This window comes from Cryptosporidium hominis (genome assembly GCF_000006425.1).
Source record: "Cryptosporidium hominis TU502 chromosome 6 CHRO016103, whole genome shotgun sequence".
Taxonomy (NCBI): domain Eukaryota; phylum Apicomplexa; class Conoidasida; order Eucoccidiorida; family Cryptosporidiidae; genus Cryptosporidium; species Cryptosporidium hominis.
In genome coordinates, this window is record NW_667372.1 from 1 (window position 1) to 20,947 (window position 20,947).

At 34.1% G+C, this 20,947-nt stretch overlaps 8 protein-coding genes across 8 annotated transcripts; 4 read left to right on the forward strand and 4 right to left on the reverse strand.

Moving 5' to 3' along the window:
* Positions 1-3,153: 3,153 nt before the first annotated feature.
* On the reverse strand, positions 3,154-3,906 carry Chro.60303 (conserverd MSP-domain transmembrane protein). Its single annotated transcript, XM_662145.1, has 1 exon — positions 3,154-3,906. The coding sequence occupies one exon, from the start codon at positions 3,904-3,906 to the stop codon at positions 3,154-3,156; it is 753 nt and encodes a 250-aa protein (XP_667237.1).
* Positions 3,907-4,664: 758 nt separating this feature from the next.
* Positions 4,665-5,339, forward strand: Chro.60302 (excision repair cross-complementing rodent repair deficiency,complementation group 1). Its single annotated transcript, XM_662146.1, has 1 exon — positions 4,665-5,339. One exon carries the CDS (start codon positions 4,665-4,667, stop codon positions 5,337-5,339), a length of 675 nt encoding a protein of 224 aa, XP_667238.1.
* A 643-nt stretch (positions 5,340-5,982) lies between these two features.
* On the reverse strand, positions 5,983-7,854 carry Chro.60301 (hypothetical protein). Its single annotated transcript, XM_662147.1, has 1 exon — positions 5,983-7,854. One exon carries the CDS (start codon positions 7,852-7,854, stop codon positions 5,983-5,985), a length of 1,872 nt encoding a protein of 623 aa, XP_667239.1.
* Positions 7,855-9,044: 1,190 nt separating this feature from the next.
* Chro.60300 (histone acetyltransferase) lies at positions 9,045-10,703 on the forward strand. The annotated part of the gene is made up of 1 exon (XM_662148.1): positions 9,045-10,703. One exon carries the CDS (start codon positions 9,045-9,047, stop codon positions 10,701-10,703), a length of 1,659 nt encoding a protein of 552 aa, XP_667240.1.
* A 107-nt stretch (positions 10,704-10,810) lies between these two features.
* Chro.60299 (hypothetical protein) lies at positions 10,811-13,591 on the reverse strand. The annotated part of the gene is made up of 1 exon (XM_662149.1): positions 10,811-13,591. The coding sequence occupies one exon, from the start codon at positions 13,589-13,591 to the stop codon at positions 10,811-10,813; it is 2,781 nt and encodes a 926-aa protein (XP_667241.1).
* A 783-nt stretch (positions 13,592-14,374) lies between these two features.
* Chro.60298 (phosphatidylinositol-4-phosphate 5-kinase, 11335-7537) lies at positions 14,375-15,472 on the forward strand. The annotated part of the gene is made up of 1 exon (XM_662150.1): positions 14,375-15,472. One exon carries the CDS (start codon positions 14,375-14,377, stop codon positions 15,470-15,472), a length of 1,098 nt encoding a protein of 365 aa, XP_667242.1.
* An 847-nt stretch (positions 15,473-16,319) lies between these two features.
* Positions 16,320-19,037, reverse strand: Chro.60295 (spm1 protein). Its single annotated transcript, XM_662151.1, has 1 exon — positions 16,320-19,037. The coding sequence occupies one exon, from the start codon at positions 19,035-19,037 to the stop codon at positions 16,320-16,322; it is 2,718 nt and encodes a 905-aa protein (XP_667243.1).
* A 522-nt stretch (positions 19,038-19,559) lies between these two features.
* Chro.60294 (hypothetical protein) lies at positions 19,560-20,687 on the forward strand. Its single annotated transcript, XM_662152.1, has 1 exon — positions 19,560-20,687. One exon carries the CDS (start codon positions 19,560-19,562, stop codon positions 20,685-20,687), a length of 1,128 nt encoding a protein of 375 aa, XP_667244.1.
* Positions 20,688-20,947: the final 260 nt, after the last annotated feature.

A 20,947-nucleotide genomic window follows, 5' to 3' on the forward strand; every position in this document is an offset into this window, starting at 1 on the left:
ACTGGGATGGGAAAACAAGCTCTTTAATCATTAAATGTTCAATCTTTTCATTATCAAATGTATTAATGGCTTCAAAAAATTCTTTTTCCTGAATTTCAGATAGCAAAACTTCTGAATTTTGTAAAATTGGTCTATCTAGAATTAACACAAATCTTGAAACACTTGTGAATGAATACCAATTAGGAGGTACTTGAAACTTTTCTATTTGAGATTCAATTATTTCATTCTTATCAAATTGAATTCCTAATTTAGAAAGTTTTGAATATGTTTTAAAAAATGGGAGACAATGTAAATACTGCTTGCATCCTTCAACTGAGCTTTGAATTTCTTTATCGCAAATAAATAATAAAATTCCTCTTATTTGATTTCCTGAAGGAATTACTTGTGAAATTGGAGGTTTAAGAAAACAATTTTCAAAATTAATACATACAATATCGGAAATTTTGACAAAAAAGGAAATCCTTTGATTGTATAATCTTAACATTGCTTTTTTGATAAATACAAATTTTTTTTCAAAACAATATTTTGAGCAGTTTGAATTGAATAAAAAATTTACTTCTGAATTACAATCAATAAATAGTGGATAATAGTTATTTTTTGAGTCATATAAGGAAGGTGTCTTGATGAAATACACATTTGATATCCAAGCATTTGATTCAAAAGCCTTTTCCATGATAACTTCAGCTAGAAAATGGCCAAAAAAACCTATATATACAGGAAAGCTTTCCTCTGCAATAAACGAACATCTGAGGCTATTAACATTATTCGAGACATCACTAGTCTTATCATTTTTTTGATTTTCTTGATATATAGGTAGTTTTTTTATATCGCCTCTGATATAATACAAATATTCAATATATAAAGTAATATTAGAGGAAAATGAATTTCCTAAGCTAAGTTTTTGTGATATTTCAAGGCTTTTAATCAAATCTACCCATTCTTCAATCGAAGCAATTTTCCAGAGTCCAAACAATGTATCTGTGCAAGATATTGGACACTGTTGTGAATCTTTTGATTTAAGTTCAACTGTTTGGCTGGGATGAGTAATCTTATTTTGGAAATGCAAGCAGTTACTACAAGTAAGCGAGCAAGAACTTTGGGGAGTTGTTGTCCCATCTGGATATTTGATTTCAAAATCCTTAGAAACTGAAATTGGCGAGGCACTTTTTTGGTTTGAAATAATCTGAACTAGTAATATTGGAAGAACTTGAGATTTATCTGCTGAAGTTCTAACTAAATTGAACAAATCTACATAAAGGCTATAATGTAAATAGCAAAGGTTTCTGATGTCCCAGGGATGATGGAAAACAATCTCCGGATTGTTATGGATTTCTGAATTAAAATTATTAAATTCCAAATACTCGTGACCGATCGTTTGAATATGTAATGGTAAGTTTTCCCATATTGTCTTTTTTAAGGGAGTTACTTTTTCTATTGCGAATTTAGAATGTCTTTCTAGTCCCCAGTCAGATGAAGGTTCTATTACAATCCCTATTGGAAGCGAACGATCTCCAAATTCTTTGGTAATTACACGAAAATTTCTAACCCATAAAATTGAACCTTTTGAAATTGAGCATCCTAATGATGTCTCATGAATATTTGAATTTTGGAGAAAGAGTTTAATAGGTATTTTGTTGGTTTTTATTTCATATACACCAAATCCAAGTACTTTCTCAATTTGAATTAACTTGGGAGTTTCGGAGATTGTTCTTGAGATATCTTCAGTTACGGGTTCTGCAATTATTGACGTACATTTATTAGCTATTAGACACTTTTTCTCTCTTGATGATTCTCCAAAGTTATGAATTGATACAGATCCTGCAATCACATTTTCAAATCTGTAAATATTCCTCCATTCCAGGACAAATCTATTTATTGAGAGATTTACTCCAGGGAAGAAAATTACAAATTCTTGATTATTTGATATTGATTTTATTACAATTGAAAAACTTAATTCACACACTGAATTTTCTGATGGTCTCAGAATCTCATCTATACCAAACTTATTAATTTGTGACTTTGAATGTATTTCTTCTGAGTCACTTATTTCAGAGCCACTTGTCATTGATGCTTTTTCATCATTGACTATCATATTTGTTGAGGTCATGTTATTGTTTCCCTTATGCATTACCACGGTAGATATATGAGTAATTATTCCTGTAATTTGAATACCCTTTAGCCCATTTACTATATTTTCTTCATTAGAAAAAGTATATGGTATCCAAAAAGCTGTTGATGCACTGAAACATAAAAGCCTCTTTCTTAAGACTTTAAAGGTTGTACTTTCATCCTGAAACTTAGAGGGGTTTAAATGCCTACTAAGCAGGATGCTTCTTAAAGGAGCATTTGGTTCTCCAGTCTTCATTTTCACAATTGCCCAATTTCTTATGATTATCCAGCAAGAAACAAATGAAAATTCTGTCTCACAACATTTAAGCATTATGTTTGACCTAAATTTCCCAGAAATTTCGCATGGTATCAAAACAAATCTTGGATTTGAACTTTTATTCATAATATTCTCTTGGAGAAATAGAAAGTTACCATTTTTGGTATATACAAGTCTTCCTCCTATGTTGTGACTAGATTCATTTGGTTGGCTAGAAGATGAATTAAATTCAAATAAGTTTGTCAAATTTATCTTTTCACCTTTTCCTATAATTGATTTTATTCTCTTGTAAAGAAAATAGTTTTGGCAATGCCCACAGCTTGGAACAAACTCTTTTTCATCTTTTTTTTTCATAATTTAACATTTGCAAACTTTTGATATTTTCTTTGAATACTCAGTTAAGCTCAAAGAAATTCAAAAAATATGATCATTTATTTTTTGTCAGCGGTTTCTGAGAAAAATACCGAAAAACTTTTAATTCAAATTTTCCCACAAAATTCATTACAACCAATTTTCAATTAGAAATAATAATAAAAATCAAATTTTCACGGAACAAACTTAATTTGGTAATTCGATTAAAATTCTCGAGTTTAAAAAAGCCAATAGAATCAAAAAATGCAGATTAGAAAAAAACAATATATTAATGTGGTTAAAATGAATATTTAGACAAAAGGAGCTATTCTATATTTGATGATTCTAGTTGATAATTTGACTAAGACTGACATTAGGAAGCCCGTAATGCCCTAGTATACTAATATAAAAACTGATTAGAAGTAGTTGATTAGTTTCAAAGCAACAATTGCAACAATAATCATAGCAATTATATGCCAGAACTCAAACCCTTGTGCGATATTGCCCTGGTTTGAGGACTTGAGCTTAGACTCGGATTTGTCCAGTTTTTCCCTCAAAGAAACCACCTCCTCCTTAAGCTCATTGCTCTGCTTCTCTAAAGCCAGGCAATATTGAACAAGCTCATCATATTTGTTTTTAAACTCTGAGTCCATTGAACCTGCCTGAGCAGTATTACTGGATGAAGATCCAGCTGCTGAAGAAATAAGAGATGTTGGAACTCCCTGAGATGGATTTGACGAGGTTCCAACTGCGTTTGATGAGAGAGGTTCATTAACACCTATGTTTTCCTGTTTAAAAATGACTGATAATCTGTGTTCGAAGAGTTGTTCCTTGCTGAGGTCCTGCCAGAAATCCTTAGTAAGCTGTTCAACAGAACTGTCACATGTTGTAGTTTGGATCAAGAACCTGTGAGAAGGAGAAGCTTGTTCAACTGATTGCAAAGGCTGCAAGATTACCTGAATCTCCTTTGATTGGCCTGCTTGAATCAACCCACTGCTCGGACGTACTAAATAACCTCTTGGAGCTGTAGTCTTAATCTTAAATGCTACTGTCGAAGATGTAATATTCTCCAAAATAAGAGGAGTTGTCACAGAGCTGTACAACACAAGCGGAAACTCGAGAGCCTTTTCTGGATGCACTCTCACCAATTTTGCACCTTCCATTGACATTCTTATAGGTATATAATTTCCACAAAGTATATATAACAGTTAAAATCCTCTAAATATATAATCACACTCTCAAGCGAGGGGGAGTCCCTTACATTTAATTGTGCCTTGATGTACAATAAATATAATTAAAAATTATTTACCCAGGATACCCAGACGTACACGCTGTCGATTTCTTATATTTTAATTTATTTGGGCCAGGCCTTTTTGCGCCTTAGAGACATTTAATTGTGTACAGTAAAAAAGTTTGTCGAGCAAAACATGTAGGGGCAACAATTAAATAAATATTTTTTTTTTCCTCAAACTTTTTAATAAAAATTCCGGAGAAATTAGAGTGAGAAAAATTACTCTAGTTTCTGAAATTTCCGATTGGAACTTTTTCATTCAAAAGTTTTGGCGGTTTTGAATATGAATAAGTAAATACTTACCCACAGTTAAAGATAATAGTTTTTAAATTTCTTTTTTTTTTTTTTTTTATTAAAGAAAATTGCTATTAGTAATAAGAAGAAACAACTTCTCTAGCAGGAGCTTACGATTATAATGCAAATTAAGTTGATTGCAATTATATTACAATTTTCTTTTTTAATTCAAAAGTAGTCGGTGCAAACTTTACATGCAAAATCTGAACTGAAAGTTTGCAGAATTATATATCTTTGTCTAGAAAATATATATCTATATGGTTGTTGGACAGTTATTCATTTTTAACTTGTGTTAATCTGACAAGAACATTTTTGGGTCTATTTGTTTGGAAGAGTTTAACCATGTCATGCCAAGGCGAAGATATTGTGAAGAAGGAATCCCAGCCTAAGTTTTTTGATGACAAGGCAGGGGAAATGATAATAGCCAGTACTAGACAAAGAGGAAATCCAATACTTGCTCATGTGTGTAATGTCCCTTACGATTTTCAGAATATTGTACCAGACTTTCTTGTTGGTAAGTATGATGCTGTGGTTTTTATTAGCATAAAATATCACAAGCTTCACAACCAATATTTGAGGAAGAGGATCGAATCCTTGCAGAAGAACTATAAAGTCAGAATTTTATTATGTCTGGTGGATATTCCTCCTTCAGGTGCAATTGATGCGGCTATTTTGGAAATTACTGATATTTGTTTTGACTTAAATATGACTCTGTTTCTTGCTTGGAGTCCAAAAGAAGCTGGCCATATTTTAGAAACTTTAAAATCTCATGAAAACTCTTCAAGCGAAATCATTAGGGGAGGACTTTCGTTAGACTTGTTTTCCAGAATTAGGGACGCCTTGAGCTCCTTGCCAAGGATTAACAAGACAGACTCAGAGAATCTTTTAAAGCATTTTGGATCGATTTCAAAGGTGGTGAATGCTTCCGAAGAAGAGCTTTCAAAGATTCAGGGGATCGGCCCTATAAAGGCCAAAGTAATTTCGGAAGTATTCTCCACAGAGTTCTCGGACTCATAATATCCAGATTTAACAATTAAGAGTCACCAAAGGTATTACGAGAGAAGCTAAACTCAACTAAAACTGAATTAGAGTGATATCTAAATACAAAGTTGATTTAGGTATTTATAATAATGACTACTTGTATTTATTGATTTATTAATTAATAAGTCAGTCTAAAGGATTATTGCATACATGCCTGACAATTTAGATAATAGCTGTCAAAGAGCACTCATTTTGGCCAATAAGTGAATACTCTAAAACATGATGCGACGGGTATTAATAACCTTGAATAACAATATTAGTGCGACAAACCTGTTTTTTTAATTGTTCAAATTCGCTTTCATTGGAACATAAGATACATAAGAAAAAAATAAAGCGTAAGCTAGAAAATCTTGCCTGGAAGATTTAGCTCCAGGCAAGAAAAATAAGAACCTGAAAAACTTTAGAGACTTTTTTACATTAGCTGGATGTCTTGTTGCTGCTCGATGAGACTTCGAGCAGATTTTCTGTTTGTTTGCTTGTGGTCTCGCTAATAAGGGAAGTGTCTTCATCTGCTCGAGATGTGTTAAAAGAGTCCGAAGTTGCTGGCTGTTGCACTAGTTGATCATGATTAGGCATTAACTGCTGTGCGGAATTAAGCTGATTAAACCACATCGCAGAATTAGGTTGTGAAGGAGCTGAAGATGTGGGATTGGCATTTTGACCTATAGGAGATACTGCTGGGCGAGTGGTTGGTTTGGCCTTGCGGAATGGTCATTCCATAATAACGACCAAACATATTCATGTTCATTTGTGAAGGTGGATTCATTGTAGAAACTTGAGGCATCTGAGCTATCAAGTTTGCATTTTGTCCTAGCATTGGTGGTACTTGTAACCCAAACGGATTCATGAATGGGTTTGACAAAAAGGAATTTAACATTGGGTTAGCTTGAGGAGTGGAGGTATCAACTTGCCCTGGAATAGCTGAGGGAAGCATTCCGCCATTTTGAGGAAAGGAATTTTGAAATAATGCCCACTGCTGCATTGCAGCTGCCTGGCTTGCAGCAGAATAGTTACCATATAAGTTCATTAATAGAGGATTATAGAGCCATTCATAAGGACCTGGCGACATAGCTCCTGTTGGATTCTGTAATCCTGCAATATTTGCTGGGCTAAACTTGGATGAAAATTGTGATAAGGGATCGGTTTCTAAAAGACTCTTTGAGGCGATATCAGATGGATTCCTTAAATAATCTGTAAGTCCTTCCTCAGGGAAGTGATTGGTTCTTGATTGAAGTAAATGTCTGGGTGCGTCAGGAGCGGCTGATGCAGCAGCAGCAGCAGCTGCTGCTGCTGCTGCTTTCCTTTCTGCCATTCTTGCTCTCTTTGAACTGGAGCCTACCGCACCATTTGGTAAGTGACGACCTTCTGCAGTAACTTGAGATCTGAATCGCTTAGCTACTTCCAGAATTTCACTGATTATTTCCTCTGAGGCGTTCGCTGGAACCTTAAAATATTCGAATTCACGATCTTTACCGGTGTAGTAAACAACTCTCCATCCTTGAGGCTTCTGGCTCCAATAGACTCCAGGCACACCACTCTTTCTGACTGCACCTCTAACTTGTGGTTGAGGTGTGGCTGTTGGTTGAGAAGAAGTATGATCTTTAGTTGGAGCCTGAGACTTAGTTGGAGTTGAAGCAATGGCTGCAGCTGCAGCTGCAGCTGCGATAGCTGCTAGTGTATTTAACCCAGAATTCGATCCGAATCCATTCTTTTGTTTTTCTGCATTAGCAACTGCATCACGCTGGGAAAGGAATTGCAGTACAAGCTCATCCTCAACAGATCTGTTTACATGGTTTACAGATTCAGCTGAGTATTCGTTAGAATCTCCTAATTGCTGATTATAATTAGAATCCTTGATAATTCCACAAGAAGTCAATGATGCCAAGAAATTCATTGCATGAGAATAAGCTTTTCCTTTTCCCCAACGCTTACAGCTAAACTTCCTAACACTCCATCTTCCATTCTTTGTCTGCCATTCAAGTATCCAGTCTCTGCTCTTTGCATCAATCCAGAGCTTATATGGAAGCGATAATTCTGGCATATTAATAGAACCAGAATGTTCCTCTGAATTAGATGAAGCTGACTCTCCCTTAGCTAGTGAATTATTAGCACATTGCAACTCTATATTTGAATCATTGGTCTCATCTTGTATAGGGTTACCTTCTGTGGTATTATCTTCCTTAACTTCATCCAAATTTTCTTGTTTTGCATCATTTATTTCAATGGAAACCGACTCATTAAACTTTTCTGTTTGAGTATTTTCTCCCTTTACATCCTCAACCTCACTTTTATGCTCTTGCATTGGCGATGAATTTAGCGATGCTGGACCAGAATCCTGAGTAACCTCTTCTTTATGCCCAAAATCATCTGATGGCGTATTTGCAACATTAATATCGTCTATTGACAAATCTTTTTCCTGGTTATTATTATTTAACAGATTTTCTGTTGAAATGTGGCCTGAGTCATTCTCGGACATGATGTTATCTTTCATCAGCCTATCAAGCTTTCATAAATATACAGATAAATAACTTCAATTATTCAAATCCTGTGTAGTGTACTTTAAATTGTGACAGCGAGTTAAAGAACAAACTGGTATTGAGCTTTGTTGTCCGAAGAATATAAATAATAATAAATAAAATATATTATTTAAATTATTATTATAAATATTCTATATATTATTAATTATAAAAAAACTCAACCGATATTGCACAAGATTGTACACAACACAAATAGCTCTCTGTGCAATGGTCTGTCTGGACTTGTCTGCGTGAATGGCAGTCCGCACAGCAAAGTATACACTCACATTCTGCCACTTAATTGTGACTATTTGCTCACTATTTATCTAATACGTATTGCTATACATCTATCCCTCCGTTTCTATCCCTCTCTTTTTAACTATCCTATCTAATATTAGTAATTCTTTTTGCCTTTTGACTATTTCTTAAAGTATAACATTCTAAATACGCCTCGCGTCTCCAGAATAGGTATCGAGCGGGAAAGACACGCATTTCAAAATTTATTTCTTTTAAATAAAATCAGAGAAAGATATCGTGCAAATTTGCTCGAGGATATTTGTATTGAAAGGTCGGAACAATATGTACTTAGTATCTAAGTTGAAGTATTTTGTAAGAAACACACTTCTCATATTTTAGTTTTGGCTAATTTCTCCTGTTACTATATTATTCTTATTGGCTAGTTCATATTTGAAGATCTGCCTTCTCGACTTTGAATGAGAAGGAAAGCGTTTATTTCACTTTATTATTTATTGGAAATTGTTAATTTCCTTACTAGCCTTATTATCCTTCTAGCTCATTCGTAATACCTGTTCAAGTTGACTAGTATACTGTAGAAATGATTAGGACTAATGCAATGTAATGACAGGCCTTGGATGAAGTGGGTTTTAGTTTGTCTAGGGCAGTTGTGACTTTGAACTTATGGCTTGCGACTTTTACTCCCAGCAATTGTTAAATTCCAATAATTGAAATTTGGGGAATTAATTTGTAGCGCAAAATTGTGCGAATTTGAGGGAATCTCGTTGAAATAGAAAATAATATTACGCAGGGAATGGAAAGTGGTTTTCTCGAATACATGACTGACTAATAGTATTTTTGCAATTGATTTAGGGAAACCAAATACAAAGTAAAGGCAAATACTTTATGATATTTTTTTTAATGGGCTTGTATGGTTAATATGGCTTTGCGTTCAAGGTCATCCAACAATCAAAAACAACAGGCAAATAATACACCAAGTAATACTTCAAATAATAATGAAGCAGTCTCAAGCGAATTAATTTCATCTGAAAATCAAAGGAAAAAGACGAATGCAAGAATCTACAGCTCAATTGAGGAGCATCCAGATAAGACTTTGGATGAATGTAAGGAAGATGAAGCAGTTTCTACAATAGAAAAAGGCCCAACAGCCGACTTCCCAAGTGTGAACCAATGGGTACTGGCGCTATTTGAAGAAGAAGGTAAACAGATGCTCGCTCGCGTAGTAGGTTGGAAGCTTTATGGAACTCAGGTCACTCATTTATCGCATTTAGTGAACAAAAAGACGGCAGGGAATAAACAGAACTCTTTAATCAAAGTGAGTTCATCGTCTAATGAGTCGCAAATCAAGGAGGATTATGAGTTTTATGTGCATTTTAGAGGTCTAAATAGACGTCTGGATAGATGGGTTAAAGGTAAAGATATAAAACTCTCTTTTGATGTTGAGGAATTAAATGATCCTATTTTAATTGAGAGGTTTCAGAAACAGGGAATAAAGTTTATATCTTCATTAGGAGTTTCAAATTCAGCTAATAAATCTGGGAATAAGTCTAAGAAAAGAAATGTAGGGGTTTTGGATATTTCTGATGGAGAAGATCCTGATGAGCATGAAGGGATGGACCACTCTGCAATTCTTGACCATGAGGAAACAACTAGACTTAGGACAATTGGCAGAGTTCGTATAGGAAAATTCATTTTAGATACTTGGTACTTTTCTCCACTCCCAGATGAGTATCAAAATGTTGACACTTTACATTTTTGTGAGTACTGTTTGGACTTTTTTTGCTTTGAAGATGAACTTATTAGGCATCTTTCCAGGTGCCAACTAAGGCATCCCCCAGGTAATGAAATATATAGAAAGGATAATATTTCAGTCTTCGAAATTGATGGTGCATTAACTAGAGGATATGCGGAAAATTTATGTTACTTAGCCAAACTGTTCTTAGATCACAAAACTCTACAATACGATGTAGAACCATTTTTATTCTATATTGTCACTGAAGTTGATGAAGAGGGATGTCACATTGTCGGCTACTTTTCCAAAGAAAAGGTTTCATTACTCCATTATAATCTTGCATGTATCCTAACTTTACCTTGCTATCAAAGGAAGGGTTATGGAAAACTTCTTGTTGACTTGTCATATAAACTTTCGCTTAAAGAAGGTAAATGGGGACATCCAGAAAGACCTCTCTCTGACTTGGGTAGGGCAATCTATAATAATTGGTGGGCCCATAGGATATCTGAATATCTTCTCGAATATTTTAAACAAAACAAGATATGTGAAAGAGGTGGTTCGAAACAACCTCTCCAAGTAAGTAATTATGGAAAGTTTATTGACAACGTTGTAAGAAGCACTGGAATCAGGAGGGAGGATGTAATCAGAATTTTGGAAGAAAACGGAATTATGAGAAATATCAAGGATCAACATTATATTTTCTGTAACCAGGAATTTCTCAAGGGTATTGTTAAACGTTCTGGAAGACCAGGAATTACTTTAATTGATAAAAAATTTAACTGGGTTCCCTTTAGTAGAGCTCCTCCATCGGAAGTTGAATCACTTCCACAAGAGTAGATGAGTTACTAACATCAAGATTAAAGCTACTTTAAGTTACATATACACATTATATAACCACAATCTGTCTAAGTTTGTCTAATTTATCCCTTTAGTCTTAAATCTTTTTAAATATTACTATAATTCGTTGGAACATGGTAATGAGAATGGTTATCAAAGTATAATCCATCTGCATTTACCATTGTGTCCATAGTGAAGAGATTATTATTCTCATTGTCACCACCTTCATAATATGCTGCGAACACTGGTGGAGGAACGCTATTAGTGTAATCAGCTCCCTGTTGAGCATTCTCTTTTTCTGGAGAAAGATTGTTTCCTTCATATTGGCCAAAATGGCTATTATAATGTTTTTCCTGTTCAAAACCAAACGCTGGATGAGAAGAGTTTTCTTGTTCCACTCTTTGAGTTGAAGACGAATGATCCTCGTCCTTATGAAGCTCATATATATGGTTATTAGCATGGTCATTCACAAATGCCCCTTGAGCTACATTCATGGTGTTGAAACCTTGATTCTGAACATAATCATTTATATGGTCTTGAGTTTCATGATTGAAAGTGCTATTCTGATATAAATTAAGTTCTTGATGTTGATTTTGCATAACTGACTCGTCGTGATTAACTCCAATACTGCTATTTGTAATAGATTGAGGAACGTTAATTTCATTATCTAGCTCAACATTTCCGTTTAAAGACATTTTTTTTGTTTGGGCTACAAGAAACTCATCGCCATTATTCGAATAGTCTTCAGTTCCTTGTGATTTTTTAAATTTAAAAGTATCTTGAGGATTTTCTTGGACAAAAGTGTTATCAAAACTCTTAGAGCCATTACTTACAACTGTATCAAATTGAATATTATTTAGATTAACTTCATGAACATTAAATTCTCTTGAACTTAATTTACTTTGTAAGTTTGAGCTATCCAATTGTGTGTCTACTCTTCCTTCGTGTTTAATATTCTCCAATGTTGAACTTTGTTGTTCAAATAAATGTTCAAGAGTCACACTCAGAGCTTTACAATTGAACTCTATTTGATTTAAGACATCGTTAGCAATAGTTTTCAGTTTTCCATAGCTTTTATCTGTAAGGATTGAGAGGCAGCTATTAACCTGGTCAGTAATAGAGTTAATATAAGTTTCTTGAATTTCCTCTAAAGTGCTGCTCAGATCCTCATCTCTGGTTTTTATTTTTTGGAGTAAAGAATGGCAAACATCAAATTCTGTTGCAGAAAGATTTTTTGATTCTCTATTTGATAATTTTTTCTCCAACTCTAAAATTCGTTGATTTTTTTTGTTAATAATTGTCTTAAGAGAGTTGACCTGCGTTTCTGGATCGTGAACACTAGGAATGAAAGGGCTTACAGCATCACTCAAAGGCGTCTGATAGCTATTGGAGAACTCCGTAGATTCGTTTTGTAAATCTCTTGATAACAAGCTGCCTTCTTGTAAATTTGTACTACTGTTTCCACTCCTCAATCTCGTATTTTCTTCCAATAGTTTCTTATTAAAGTCGCCAAGCTCAGATAATGCAGACTTAAGCTTGTTTAGTTTTTCAAATTCTCTACGTTTATTTTCAACTGTTTTATCCATCAAATTAATAAGTAAGTCGACTTTTGGTAATGATGAAGATTTAGATATTGAATTAGGGGCAGTTGGTGGACGTACAACTGATGGCATTTGGCGAGGAGTTTGAGATATCTTGGAGGTGTTTTGGATATCTGATGAAAAAAATGAATCCTGACTTACTGAAGGATCGTTATGACTTTTAAAAGGGGGTTTTACGAGATTATTGGCTAGATTACTGTTGTTATCGAGATTTAATTTATTTGAAGGGAAAAATGTAGGTGCTGTTGGAGGTCTAACTGTATCCTTCAATCCAACCATATTTCTTTCAGCGTTACTATCCACACTTTTCATGGAAACTTCTGGCATTTCAAGGTTAATTTGATTATTCTGGGCTGGCTGTGATATGTTAAATTTGAATGCATTGTTAGAACTAATACCTGGAACTTTCGGTGGTAATCTTAAATTCGATCTGCTTGTATTCTTATTAGAATTAGGTTCCTGAATACCAAAATGAGATATTGAATTTTTTCCACTTTGGAATGGGTTCTGAGTCCTATCAGCTTCTTGAGATTTGTCCTGAGAATAAGAATGCCGAGAATCACTAGGAGAACCCATAGATGCCAACATTGTTCTAGAAATATTTAATTGTTCAAGTCTTTCCTTATTATCCTGCATTTTCTTGCTAAACGAAGATTCAGACTCAGAATTATTGCAATCTGAAAGTGGAGCTTTTGGAGGATATGGAATGGGCATGTTCTGAAAGTTAGAATTTGTGTTGGTATTTTGAAGAAATGGCTTTGATATCTGATTTACAGGCTGCAAATTATTAGGAGGCTGAGTGGAGATAGTATTTTTTGGAGAATGATACTGGATTCCTCCAGAAATAGAGGAGTTGTTCTGAAACGGGATAGGTGGTTGTGGGATAGCAGGGAGAGGAGTACTCATTGGAGCACTACTTGTTTGAATCTGATTAGTTGCCCCATTCACGTTCAAATTACCTGGATTCACAGAGAATCTACCAATATTTGGCCTACTATTCGTGTTAGAATCTATATTTATTCCGTTATTAATACTTATATTACTAGAAGATGGTCTGAAGCTCCCATGCGGAAAGCTAGATTTTTGAATTTTTGGCATATTCAGCTCAGAATCCTTATTAACATTGTCAAATACATCGTATCCATCTGAATTTGTAGCTAACATATTATTAGAGTATGAGCTGACAGTTGTATTCATGTCATCAGCATTTATTTTCCTTTGGACCCCTTGGTTACCTGAATTGTATTTTGATCTTAAAGAGGGCGAAATAGGAATCTGGGAATACATATCCTGCTACAAAATTGAGTAGATTACAGATTATTTTAGATGATTAATGTCTAAATTTAACTCAGCAAAATACTCTTTTTCAATAGTATATAGTTTAGCTCACTATTCAAACAGATTATCATTCAAAAGCACTTAATGCGCCAAAAATTGAAAAATTTAATAGAATCTAATTTAATAATTAGCAACAAAATATACATAAATATTCTCACTAAGTATTCGAGTAAAGAAGTAATATTAATAAAACAGCTTTATTCATACACCTAAGAACGAGATATGATGATCAAGACTAACTAGCACTTAATAAAAAAAAAAATAGAATGGCAAGTCAAGCTTTCAAATAGCATTTTCAAAAAAGGTGTTTTTAAATCACTTAGTATGTTAATTGTGCTAAATCCTAAATTTAATTATTTTTGTGTGTAGTTTAATATTAACTTTACTTAATTATGTTAAAAATTTTGTTTTGTTCTATGTTGGCAACTAACGCGCCATTTGGCGCTAAATGTGGGGAATTTTTGCATGCAATTTGTTTGAGTCTTGTGGCAGCAGCACATCCTACTGACGTGTTAAATTTAAAGTCAAAAAAAATTATTTTTAATATTATTGGGTCTATGAAGGATAGAATTCAATAGTATTGAAATTGTTGGCTATTAATTCAATATTCTTGAAAACTGAACTGTAATTTTTTCCCATATAAAATATATTTTTTTGAAAGATATTTATTATTAAAAAAATAGAATACCAACTATACGATTATTTCAAATAGCTAGACTTATTAGAAGAAACATGGAAACATCCAGTCATTCTTATTCTGGGGATATTAAAGGTGGGCTATTTCATGGAAGAGGCGTATTGATATACTCAAAAAATGAAAAGTATGAGGGAGACTTTGTAATGGGTAAGAGAGAAGGTTTTGGAAAATTTACTTATGCTGATGGAGCTTCGTATGAAGGTGAATGGGTTGACGATAAAATCCATGGTCAAGGAAAAGCAAGTTTTTCAAGTGGAAATACATATGAGGGACAGTGGGAAAATGGAAAGATCAATGGATATGGTAAGTTAACTTTCAGCAATGGCGATGTATACGAAGGAGAATGGGCTGATGGTAAGATGCACGGAAGAGGTGTGTATAAATACGTAGATGGTGATATTTACTCAGGTGAATGGAGAGATGATAAAAGGCATGGAAAAGGAACTGTAACATATGTAAGTAGTACAGGAGACCAAATTATTGAAAAATATGAAGGAGACTGGGTAAATGGTAAGATGCATGGTCATGGTAAATATGTGTATGTTGACTCCGCTGTTTACGAAGGCGACTGGTTCGAAGGTTCTATGCATGGCAAAGGTACATACATTTTCCCATGTGGAAATGTTTATGAAGGAGAATGGGTTAATGATGTTAAAGAAGGTTATGGAGTACTGACTTATCAGAACGGTGAGAAATACGAAGGATACTGGAAGGATGGAAAAGTTAACGGTAAGGGTACTTTAACTTATAGCAGAGGAGATAAATACGTTGGCGACTGGCTTGACGCAAAAAAGCACGGTGAAGGTGAATTGTTTTACTCAAATAATGATAGGTTCAAAGGCAACTGGGTTGCAGACAAAGCATGTGGATTTGGAGTATATACTTATGCCAATGGAAACAGGTACGAAGGATATTGGGAAAATGACAGAAGGCATGGCAAGGGAATATTTTATTGTGCAGAGGATAATAACGTTTATGAGGGCGAATGGGCAAATGGAAGGAAGGATGGCAAGGGAATTCTTAGATTTGCAATGGGCCACTCAATTCAAGGAGTATGGAAAGATGGAGTTCTTTCACAATTCCACAGCCTACAGTTCCCACCAGAGTCACAATGGTCAAACCCAAACTTTTGATTAAAGACCAAATCTGTTCAATAGTTAAAATTTTAGATAATAGATAGTGAGGTAATCACATAATTAGAATATAATCACTGATAATATATAATCATCTAGTGTTATTTTACTTCTTTATCTGATTAGTTACACAGCCTACTCGAATATTTCTAATTAATTATGTCAATGGGATCTTTTAGCTCTCGCAATTCTTCTCCTATGAGAAGTTCCTCCTGCTGGATTGGATGAGTGACCAACAAAGGGGTTTGGATTACTATTGTTTCCCACTAATGGCGATGCGCCGAGCAAATTGGTGGGGTTAGATCCAAAAATACTTGTATTTATTGGGGGCTGGCCTGAAACTTGTAGTTTTGGGTCAAACTGAGTTGCTACAGGGTTACTAGGCATTCCACCAAAAATACTTGTTTCTGCTTTGTTCGTTGAATTAAAGATTCCTTGTGGTGATCCAAAAATGTTGGAGCCACTACTTTGTTCCAAGTTTTGTCCAGGAGTTTGAGTAATAGTTTGTTCATTTGGCTTATTATTTGATCCAAACACAAAAGGGTTTGAACTATTACTGGAACCAAAAATAGATGGAGTTTGGGAGAAAATATTCATGTTATTTGAACCTGGTACAGAGTTGCTTGATCCAGCAATATTGGAATCAAAATTCAAAGTATTCTGAGTTGGGTTTACGTCTGATACTGGAACTTGCTGAGCTCCAAAAATAGAATTTACAGCTGTTGTTGAAGGAATGTTAGTGTTGGTAGATGTATTAGGATTTGGGAATAAGCCTGAAGTCATCGAATTATTATTTGTTGGGGTTGAAAATAAAGAATTTCCTAATCCCAAAGTGTTATTACTTGGATTAGAGCCACCAAACAATGATGAAGCCAGTTGTGCTGGAAGAATTAGTGCTTCCAGTAAAATTTATTAACTTTGCGTCAAATAATCCTGGAGTCTGTAAAGCCGTCTGTGAAGAAGTGCTGCCACCCGTAAAACTCATATTTGAAGACGAGTTCAAATTACCTAAACCCAAAGATGCAGATAACGAAACATCAGAAGCAGGATTCTTGCTTTCCATATCACTTGAACCGAAAATTGGGGCTGAAACTTCTCTCTTTTCTGAATCATTTATTGTTGTAGACACTCCAGATGAAGAAAGACTGAAAATATCCTTCGTGCCGAAAGCATTTTGAGTAGAGTTTGAAGCGCTAGATGATCCGAATAATTGATTTATGCTCGAACTCTGTTGAGAAAACAAGTCACTGATGTTATTTTTAGAAGAAAATAGCGATCCAGGATTGTCCGTGCTAAAAATTCCAACTTTTTTCTCGGAATTTTCAGCTTGCTTTTTTTCCTCATCAACTGGAGATTGTTTTCCGAATATTGATAATTGAGGCTTTAAACTAGAATCTGTTGTTTCTTTTTCTGTATCAACAACTGTTTCAGAAATTTGCTTTTCTATCTCGCTAGTTGTAGTTTTTTCTTCCACAGCTTTAGAGGTAATTCCGAATAATGAAATGTTGCTTGAAGCACTGTTGTCAATGCCTTGACCAAATGAAAAGGTGCTAGACTGGCTACTAAGCAAAGGAGGAGCTTTCTCCTCAGGCTTTGGTTCCTCAGGAGCGGTACTATTCTCACTAGTCTTGTTAATTTGGAATAATGAAGACCCAAATAAAGAGGTTCCAGTAGAAACGCATACATTTGTAGAAGAATTCCCAAATGAAAATAATGAAGTTGCAATATTTTTATCGCTTGAACCTTCGGTAGAGGGAAGTGAAAATAGGCCTGCTGCAGAAATAGTGGGCTTCTCTTCATTATCTTTCTGTTCATCATCTTCATCAGGCATAAACACTCCTTCGTTGTCTACTTCAACTAAATTTGGCTTATCAACATTAGCCAGCCACCATGGCACAGGCTCATCTTTTTTTGTTTCAGCAGCTTCTGAATCTTTATCTTTCAATGAAAAATCTTCCGAAACTATTTCTTTAGTTTCCTTAATATCATCTTTTTTCTCAGCTGTTGCTTCAATGTCAATAGTGGTGATAGCAGATTTATTATCTTGTTCGCTTAAGTCTGGTAGCTTTGAATCATTAACAAAGATATTAGGTGAAGAAACTTGTAAGTTGTCTACATTATTCGCTTTCTCCACTAGCTCTTTATCCCAATCTGATTTTTCAGGTGAAATTGATTTATCTGCAATTTTTGATAGTATGTTGGATACTTCCAATGTAGATTGATTTGAACATTCAGATTTAGAACTAATGATGTCTTCTTTGTTATTTTTTGAATCTTTTTCAGAACTACTATCCTTATCGTTCTTGGAAGACTTGTCCTCGATAGCATACTCAATTTCTGAATGAACTTCAGGCACTTTTGGTAATTCTGAATTTGTTTTTGGCTCATTTAAAGTTTCATTGCGAAGTTCTATCGTGTGAACAAAGTCCTTTAAGCTACCAATAGGTTTCTTTGATTTGCAGAATACTTTCTTCATTTCTGCAGCAGACAAAATCCTGCATGATGAATTTGTTCGATTTGAAAGTGCGCCAAGTAAACTAGATCTGTATCTTAGTGGAGTTCTTATTCTTTGTACTGATGAAAGAATAATGTTGGAACTAGGTTCCGTATTAGGAGGTAAAAATGAGGCTTTCGGAAAGTTATATGGATGTGAATAATGCGTTAAACCCAATGGATTTGTCTGTTTTTGTACATCTCGAAGTTTTTCATCTGAAAAGTTATAAGCTGGAGTAGGATCCGGCTTATAATCATCATCTATCATAGAAAGTGGTAAGCCATAGGTGTTTGTTGGCTTATTTGGAGTATTGTTTTGCGTACCTAACAATCCTGTTTGAGCTGCAGTTGAGGGAGTTTGGTTGTAAGTTTTTTTTTGAGGAGGAATATTAAGTCTTTTGTTTGGATTATTCATGGATTCACTGCTGATATATTCATCATCACTAATTGCATCGTGGAACTCCTCTTCCTCATGCTCATTTTCATTTTTTTGCTTATAAACTTGTTGTAAATTTCTTTTCCTACATGTTTGTGTATCTCTTTGCAAATCATAATCATTAGAACCTAAGTTGTATTTAGCAGTACTATCTGATAATCTGTTAATTGTACGTCTCGCTTCTGATTGGAAAGGGAATCTGCTGGGAGGCAATAAAGGAAGGTGGTTTCCATGGCTTGGAAGGCTAATTTCATTTTTTAAATAGCCGTCAGGTTTGTAAGTATGTGGGTATGGGGTTTTAACATACTTGCTACTTTTTTCTGTAGTCTTTTCAATCAATGAATTCCTCAAATCTTGAGAACTTCTACTTAAACCATTAATTGGAGACTTTAAAAGACCCGATGATGTTTGCTTCCAATTAGAGTTGTAATTACTTTGATTCAAATTAGAATAAAAATTATTATCTTCGATTCTAAATGTTTGCTTGGGTAAAAACCTATAATCCTGTACCGTATTGTTCGAATTTACTAAAGAATTAGAAGGCAAAAAATGGCTTTGGTCATGTAATTGTCTTCTTAATACTGAACTTCTCGTCAAATTTTCAGAAGATGATGACGAGAAGTTTATATTCCTCATAATGGGTTTCTATTAGAGGAATGATTTTTTTCAAACCCACAGTAATAAATTAAGAATTTGATTTTCTTTCTTTTTTAGTATGGGGCGTTTAAGCAGGCGGTAAATTTGTCACTTATTTTATTTTGATTAATGTAAAAGTTATAATAATTTTTATCTACTCAAAAATTCATCTTTCCTTAAAAATTGTTATTACCGACCTTATTTTGTGAACTGGACTGTATCTTCTTTTTTTTTGATGCAGCTTGTACTCACAAAGATATTTATTCCTGCTTACTTTTTCATACAAGATTAACTCAATTCAAATCTCAATTTTTCTTCCTGAAATCTAAGGATTATTTTGAAAATTGAGTTTATCTTTCTATATTCAAAGAATTTTTTTTTAATTTTTATTTTACTTTAATAATTTTTAAAGGCGCAATAGTCAATAAATTGGAAAAAAATAAATAAATGTTAATAGTAATTTCATTTAAATAAATGCATATAAATGTAAATGCTGATATGAATTAATATATTCCAATAATAATGGATGAAATCAGACGTCAGATTGAAGATTTGATGGGAGGGATTGAAGCTCCAATAGAGAAGAAAAACCCTCATGATAATGATGTCTGTAAATTCTACTTATGCGGACTATGTCCTCATGAATTATTTGAAAATACAAAGCTGTATATGGGTCCTTGTAAAAATATCCATTCGGAAGTTTTAAGGGAAAAGTATTTAAGTGAAAGAGAGTCGAAAGGAAATACTCGAATTAAATATGAGACAGATAGTTTGAGAGTATTTCAGGGAATGGTAGATGATTGCAATAAAAAGATTGAAAGAAACCGTGTTCGTGCTGAGCTTTCAGGAAGTTCAAAACTCGAAGATGAAAATATACGGGCATTAGATCTTGAGATTAAAGAAATTATGAAGGAGATCGATGATTTAGGTGCAAATGGCGATATAGATGGCTCTTTGAAGAGGATGGAAGACTTAACAAGACTAAATCAACAAAAAATGAAGATATCTGCTACAAAGGAAGATGTTGAGAATGGAATGTATCGTCAAAAACTTCACCCATGTGAAATTTGTGCCGCATTTCTTTCAGAAACTGACAATGACCAAAGGTTAAATGATCACTTTAACGGCAAAATTCATGTTGGCTACCTAAAAATTAGAAAGCAAGCAAAAGATTTAAAAGAATGGATCAAAGCGCATTCTCCCAATAGGGATAGCAACTACAGACATGAAAATATAGCTCATAAAGGCGATTTCCGATATAAATCACATAGACAAAGCTACTCCAGTGAAGGCCGTGCTTATCACTATTCAAACAATTATAGAGATAGGAGAAATAGGGAGCATATGGATTACCGTGATAATTATGGTAATCATTCATCCAGAAGAGAAAATAACCAAACGAGATATGAAGAGCTCGGAAATAATTATAAGTCGACTGGGCAGAGTGACTATAACAGTTTTGGGCCGAGAAACAAACGTATAAACACTAGATCTAACCCTTATTCGGCAGTTGAATTAAATAGAATAAGTTCAGAAAAACACAAAAAACATATTAAAGAGGATACAAAAATCTATCCTCCTAGTGATGGAGAAATTTCTCCAGAAAGTGACTCCTCACGCTCTCTATCAAGGAGTATTTCGCCATATTAACTTAATTTTTTATCCAGAATCATGAATGCGCGAGTTAACACTGACTTTTCCCAAGATGAATAAACTTGTTTGCTTTCAGAGTTATTCTTTAAATTAAATAATTTAGAGAAGTATTTATAAATAATTGAAGTACTTTGAAAATTAAATTCAAGTAGAAACAATTTCTGACTATCTGATACTTCACCATCAAATTCTAATATATTTACATTTAATCCGCGATTAATTATATGTTTTTTAAGAATTTCTCTTGTCTCTTACTG